This window comes from Lactuca virosa, chromosome 5, assembly GCF_052849685.1.
Source record: "Lactuca virosa cultivar CGN04683 chromosome 5, Lactuca_virosa_CGN04683_v6, whole genome shotgun sequence".
NCBI lineage: Eukaryota > Viridiplantae > Streptophyta > Magnoliopsida > Asterales > Asteraceae > Lactuca > Lactuca virosa.
Genome location: NC_136430.1, coordinates 185,827,831 through 185,834,910, shown reverse-complemented (window position 1 = coordinate 185,834,910; position 7,080 = coordinate 185,827,831). Strand labels below are relative to the sequence as shown.

The following is a 7,080-nucleotide window of genomic DNA, read 5'->3' as shown; positions in this document are numbered from 1 at the left end:
TGATTTCACTAGGATTAGGAAGCCACAAATACACTAGAACGTATATTGGCTCAAATAAACATTAAAACTCGCATTGGATCATCCCACACAATGCTAGCAACCTAGGTCTCAACACAACAATACAACAGTTTTTTTAACTAGATTCAATTTTAGATTATTATTTCAGATCTTTCTAATAATTTTTTAAATATTAGTCATTTTTTTCCAATTTTTATCAGTAAGCTTGCATTCCTATATTCAACCCCTAAGCCACACTTAATTGATGCAATGTCCCATTGCATAGTTAAATAATTAAATAACATAAAAGTAAAGAGGGGAAATTGGAACAGACTCCTCTGGGATAATAGTGGTGAGATCGAATTCTTGAAAGTATGTGGAAAAGATTGGACATCTCGTATAATGGCTGGAAACAGTACTTCTAAGCTCTTTTTGTGTGAATGTATATGTGTCGAATCAAAATAAACCAAAGAACCATCTTCAAAAAGTGTGTTGAACCTCAGCCACGTCATGGGAAAGAAACGCCATGTCGTGGTGTCGAGCAAGAAGTTATCATGATCGTAAAAATTAAGAATGACATGTCGTGGTCTAGTGATGCCATTTCATGGGAATAGGTCTGACAGAATTCAGTCGCGATAATAACAAATGCCACGGCGTAGAGATGATGGCCACGTCATGGTGACTTCTCAGAATATCATGAAGAGCCAAAATAAGGCATATTTTCTTCTCACGAGCTTAGGACCATTCCCGACCTTTAATTTCTGTAAAATTCTTCAAAACTAATCTCTTCACCTAGTGGGAACCCCACACTTATTAAAAAAATATGGTCTTCAATTATAATCTTCAAAAACCGAACGACTTTTTCATCAATTAAGGTCCTTAACTTCTTCATTATTTTACTACAAAATAAGATCAAAATACTAGAGAAACACATGATCATTCGGTTAAAATAAAATAAAAACAAAAACTAAAAATAACTCAAAAGGAAAATGAAATGCAAACTCTCAAAAATCGGGTTGCCTCCTGAGAAGCGCTTCTTTTTTAGGAGTCGTGAGCCGGACTCCTTCCCGCTCTATGTTGTTGAGGTTGGGAGTGAGATCTCCCTTTTCTCCTTTTGTTCTTTCCACATGTGCTTGTATGCTTGTACCCTTCGTATGTACGCCTTCTTCGAGTTTTCTTTCTTCTTTTGATTGGCGCTTTATTCATGCTTACGTTTTAATCCCTTGTTTTTCCTTTTCATCTTTGTATTCTGCTTCTCATCTTCTTTATCTACCTCCATCTTGGAAAATATTGGCTCTTCTAATTCTTACCCGTATCTTCATCATTTATCTCAACATTATCACCTGAATTGTCTTCTTCTTCGTCACTTACCTCTTCCACTTGAGACTTGGGTGTAGTGAACGCAAATACTTCAAACGTCAAAGGAATTGAAGCTCTTGGTTTGGAAAAATTTACTTTTTCAACGTGAGCCTTCTCCCAATCTTTCAACTCTTCTTCCATCAATTTCTCAATCTCTTCTATAGCTCATTAAGATTTTCTCCTTCCAAATTGTTCATCCTTAACACTTCATCTCTTGGCATGTCATAACTCACTTTTTGATTCATTCCAAAAGTGATTTCTTCATCTTCTACACGAAGTGTGAGCTTTGAGTCATGGATCTCAACAAGTGCTCTTTTGGTACTCAAGAATGGTCTTCCCAAAATTATGGGAAGTTCTTTATCTTCTTTCATATCCAATACTACAAAATCAACTAGAAAAATAAAATTTCTAACCTTTACCAATAAATCTTCAATGATTCCACGTGGGTTACTGATTGAGTTATCCACCATTCAAAGTGTCATATTTTTGTTTTGGATCCTTGGTATACCAAGCTTCTTGTAGAAATAATATGGCATAAGATTGACGCTTGCCCCCGAATTGGCTAAAGCATTTATTGAACTAGAATTGCCAAATTCACAAGGCAAAGTTAGCTGGCCTGGATCTCCCATTTTGATTGGTAACCCATTGATGATTGCATGTGAAAATAACTCATTTAGCATGATGATGGATGATTTCTCCAAATCTTTTCGATTAGTTATCACATCCTTAGCGAAACTAGGAATCTTAGCCATGGACTTTTAAAATGGAGCATTTATTGAGAGGGATAGCACTTGTTCCATGAACTTCTTTTGTTCCGGCTCCAGAGCATGTGTAAGATCTTGAGATGGGAATGGTAAAGGAGGTTGATACGAATTTAAAAGAGAATAATTTTGGTTCTCTAGTGACCATGACGTAGCAAGGTCACCACGACGTGGTGAAGGAACATAACTCGACTCAAAATTTTCTTCGATCTTCTCTTCTTTCAGCTATTGACCGAGATGAATAGTAGTTGTATCATGTATCATTAATGGCTCAGAATAAACTTCTTCTTCAGTGCAAATCTCCATTAAATGAGGTTGTGATTTTTGGTCGGGATTTCTAGGAGGTAACCTCTCGTTAACAAGTGTTGTTAGTTGCCCAAAGTTGAGTCTCAATGTTCTTGATGGAAGCTTGATGATTTCTCACATTAGCATCAGTAGTATCGTGGGTTTCCATAAACCTATTAAGTATTGACTCGAAATTCAACCTCTTCTCGGCTGGTGGTTGTTCTTTTTGGTAGTAGCCTCGACCGGTTTGTTTATATTTCTCGTCCTTTTGCTTTTTGTACTCGTCATAAGGTAACCACTCCTTTTTCGGCTTTCTCCAATCTTTATAATATTTATCACTACTAGAGTAAAACACTTGCGCTTTCTTATTCCCATGCTCATCCAAATCGCAATCCTTCGTTAAATGTGCCCCATGGCAATTGTCATATCCAACTCTTATGACATGTATAGATTGATCCAATTTCGTCATTCACCTATCCATATTCTCTAGTTTAGCAATGATTTCAGCCATGGTCTCGTTCCCTCCATCTCCTTTATCTCTAGTAACATCTTCTTGTGGGTTATGATATTCGAGTGAGTGCTTTGCAAATTCTTCAATTAACTCTTTAATGGTGGCCAGTTCTTTCTTTGTCATTGGTCCTTGAAAGTCAAGAAGTTGCCTTGTTGTAACATTCACCCCATCATAAAAATGAACGCTTCTTGTTGTATATTTAGATCTTGTTGAGGATAACTCCTAAGCAACCCTTTGTATCCCTCCCATGCTTCACATAAGGACTCGTCATCATTTTGTTGGATTAGCGATCTTCTTTTTGAGTTTGGATATCTTTGAAGGCGAGTTGAATTGCTCAATGAAGGCTTCACAAAGATTGGCCCAAGTAGTAATGGATCCAGACGCGCGTGATTTTAACCTAACTTTTGCTTCGTCGGTAAATGTCACCGAAAGCATCTGAAGTAACATTGAGTCTCGTGGCACGTGTGGAACGTTGAAGTAGTTTGCAATGTCCATTACTTCATCGATATGTCTGAATGCGTTTTCATATTCTTTCATGGAAAAAGGTATGACCTTGAGCATTGATAGAATGTGCCCCTTGAGCTCAAAACCCCTTTCAAGTGGAATCTCGGGCGACACAAGACCTGGATCGTTATCCTCATGGATCCACTTCTTGTAATCTCCCATAGTCATTCTCATGATGTCCGCCCTCTCTTTAACCTCGATTTTTATGTCGTCCTTCGATTCAGTTTCAGTTCTTGCCTCGTATCCTACTTATTTATTGGTTGGAGTCTTCTCAAAAAGCTTGAATTTGTCGGATTGAAAAGTGCTACTTGACTCGTCGACCCTCTTATCTTTCTTCTTATGAAAAGTTGATTCTGGATCTTGAAGTGGTAGAACTATTGGAGTTTTAGATCCTCGGATCATAAATTACAAAAACAAAAACAAAACAAAACAAAAACGCGTAAAACGAATAAAATGATTAAACTAAAAACTATATTTAATGTAACCGCGACGTCGCCAAGATGCTCACGACGTGGTTTGTCACACCCCCAAAACGGAACGGCGGAAACGTTCGGGGGTGGAGGATGTCATGTGTAGTATCACAACAATTGTATCATAGCAATCATAGTAAACACAACCATTACATTGAATACATATGCGAAAAAGGTTTACATCTGATTAAGTCTTGTTTGAATACATCAAAAGTATAAGTAAAATATAAAGACGTGACTTTAATTGCTCCGTCTTCTCAAAACTCCAAGAGGTACCTGTCTACTGATTTTCTGAGAATACAAGTAGTTTTGAAAGAGTATCAGCATACAGCTGGTGAGTTCATAAGCATGTTTTTGTAATGAAAACCTGTTGATGAATCCGTGAAAATGTTTGTATGTTTCCAAGAAAATCCAATATTTTTTTAAGTAATGAAAAGTAGTCTTAAACCCTAAGACCAATTGTAAGTTCGTTATTGAATTTTGTCCTTATGTATGAAAGTACTTATATGTATGCCTGGTACCACCAGTTGTATTGTATTGTTTTGTATAAAAGTTTTTGTATGAAATCCCTGGCTAACACCAGTATGTATAGTATGAAAACCCTGGCTAACACCAGTATGTATAGTAGTTTTATTACTTAAAATAAAACCAAGAAATGAAATCCCTGGAATCCTCCAGTTGTAGTATGTAGTAGTTCTTATTAATGAAAATAAAACTATTGAAGAATGAAATCACGTAAACAAAAGGTTAGTTTATACTATTGTGAGTTCGTATAACCATGCTTGATGTGACTGATGACCTCAGCGACATTCTTCAGGCGTCGTACGGTATGATATTTGTTACCCCAGTCATGCCTGCCTAACTGTAGCTAGCAGTTTAGGTGTGGAATTGTCAGTCCCGAATAGATCTATTCACAAATCTCACGCTCTCCCTCCAGGAGACTATGGTTACACTATACGTTGAGGATTTTACCAGTACCCAGAAGGATACAAATGAAGAGTGGTCTCACAATCCTGTATTAACTAGTTTACGTGTGGTTCTGTAGTGATCTACTGTATTGAACTCTGTATGTATAATGTATAAGATAATAATTATACTTACATAATTATTATATGTTGTTCTCTTGTAGTTATGTATGTCATAAACTAAATCTGTCATTGTTTATATGGGTACCCATGAATGTAATCTGAATTGTTAAAAGAAACTATGTATTGAATTCCCCAAACTATACCTATTATAGTTTCATTGAAAAGTTATGTACTTGGTTTGTAAGATGTTCTGAAAACTATGCAATTATATTTCCAAGTTGAAAGTGTCCCTTATGCTCAACATAATACAAAAAGGGATAAAATGTCTAAATGTTTCATAAAACGTGAGGAAATCATTTATCTTTATCAATTACATAAGTTTTAAACTCGTTGAAAACCTTTTGTTTTAGTGTCACAAAATCGGTTGTGTTTGGCTTGTATTCCCCCCCCCCCCCTGAAAACATTAAAAATCATGAAAATATAGGGGTATGAACTCACCTCGAGTGAGTGGTTTGTACGAAAGATCGATATGAGATGACGAGTGTCAAGTGAATCCTCGAACACAATTGGATCCTATTTAGCATGTAATAACACATATATGAATCAAATTAGGGTATTTTACTACTAGACCTGCTAGGAAACCACTCTAAGGACTTGGAAACACTTGAACTAAGTGTTAATATCATGTGTGATTGAATGAGGGAGGTGTACGGCCATGGGTGTACGGCCCATGAGTGTACGGTCGTACACTCATGATGAGGTGTGCGTTTGAGGTGTTTTCAAGGTCCTAACTCGCATCAAGGAAGTGTTCTAGGTCCCATGCTTAGTTGTAATGCAAGTTTGAGGCCTATAATGATCATCAAAGTGGGTTTACGGCCCTATGGGGTGTGTACGTCCTTACAAGGGGTGTGCGGCCGTACACCCTCCATGTTTATGTCAAAATGGTTGATTTTAAGGTGAAACAAGGCTAGGGTCAAAGGTTTAGCATGTCCAATTTGCTGATAGGGGGCTAAACTCTCACTTTGGAGGGCCTTTAAGGTGTGTACGGCCAGCCTTATGAAGGTGTGCGGCCGTACTCCTTCAAAGGATGAAGAACATGTCGAAACTTGAAGAATCAAGGCCTAAATCAAGAGGTCTTTCAAGTCTAACAAGCTAAAGGGTGGAATACTTACGTTTTTGAAGCCTTGGAGGGTTCACGGTTGAAGAAACTTGAGAGAAAATGGAGTGGTGTGCAGCCAAGGGAAGAAAGAAGTGAGGGAAGTGAGCTCTACTCGTATATATATAGGGGTGGGTGACCCACCACCTTGAGTGTGCGGCCATGGGGGGGTGTACGGCCGTACACTCCTCCTAAAGGAGTGTATGGCCCGAAATGCTACCCTACGACTTTGTTAACTCACCCCAAATCTCAATCTTGGTTGTACTTAAGCTTAGAACACTTAAACGAACCCTTAAATAGTGCTAAAAGATAACAGAAACAATTCTAGCATTGATCGAATTGAATAGTTGTACAAGATAGGAGTTTCGGGTTGTCACGTCATCCCCCCGTTAGAGGGAATTTCGTCCTGAAATTTAAGCATAGAGTACAAATCATGGACTTGGAAAAAGATGAGGGTACTTCTGTTTCATTGAATCCTCGTGCTCCCAATTGAATTCAGGTCCCCAGTTGGCATTCCAGTGAACCTTCACTATCGGGATGCGACTTTGTTTCGTTCGTTTGACTTCCCAGTCCATGATTTCAACTGGTTCCTCTACGAAGTGTAAGCTCTTGTCTAGTTCAATCTCATCGAGGGGAATCACAAGTGTCTCATCGGATAGACACTTCTGTAGGTTCGACACGTGGAAGACGGGATGTATGTTGCTAACTTCTCGGGGTAACTGGAGTTTGTATGTTGCGGGACCGATCCGAGCGAGAATCTCGAACAGTCCAATGTATCTTGGATTTAGCTTTCCACGCTTTCCGAAGCGTATCATGCCCTTCCAGGGTAAGACCTTCAAAAGAACACGATCACCAACCTGGAACTCCAAGGTTTTTCGCCTCTTGTCGGCGTAGCTCTTTTGTCTATCTCTTGACGCTTTTAGTCGTTCTCGGATTTGTACGATCTTTTCAGTCGTCTCTCGGATGATTTTAGGACCTGTGAGAGTGCTATCGGGGACTCGACCCTTGA

At 38.5% G+C, this 7,080-nt stretch overlaps 1 protein-coding gene and 1 non-coding gene across 2 annotated transcripts; one reads left to right on the top strand and one right to left on the bottom strand.

Annotated features, from left to right (window-relative positions):
* Positions 1-1,514: 1,514 nt before the first annotated feature.
* LOC145112136 (uncharacterized) lies at positions 1,515-2,108 on the bottom strand. Its single transcript, XM_079048345.1, has 2 exons — positions 1,865-2,108; positions 1,515-1,735 (listed from the first exon to the last, which is right to left on the bottom strand). Exons 1-2 carry the CDS (start codon positions 2,106-2,108, stop codon positions 1,515-1,517), a joined length of 465 nt encoding a protein of 154 aa, XP_078904471.1.
* A 1,006-nt stretch (positions 2,109-3,114) lies between these two features.
* Positions 3,115-3,219, top strand: LOC145117849 (small nucleolar RNA R71). The gene has a single exon (XR_013712843.1). It is a non-coding gene; the product is annotated as a small nucleolar RNA R71 (small nucleolar RNA).
* The last annotated feature ends 3,861 nt before the right edge of the window (positions 3,220-7,080 follow it).

Coding starts and splice junctions, on each gene's coding strand:
- LOC145112136 (XM_079048345.1), bottom strand. CDS start 2,108: ATGGCTAAGATTCCTAGTTTCGCTAAGGATGTGATAACTAATCGAAAA. Junction 1,736..1,864: donor TTATTTCTACAAGAAGCTTG/GTATACCAAGGA, acceptor TTGATTTTGTAG/TATTGGATATGAAAGAAGAT.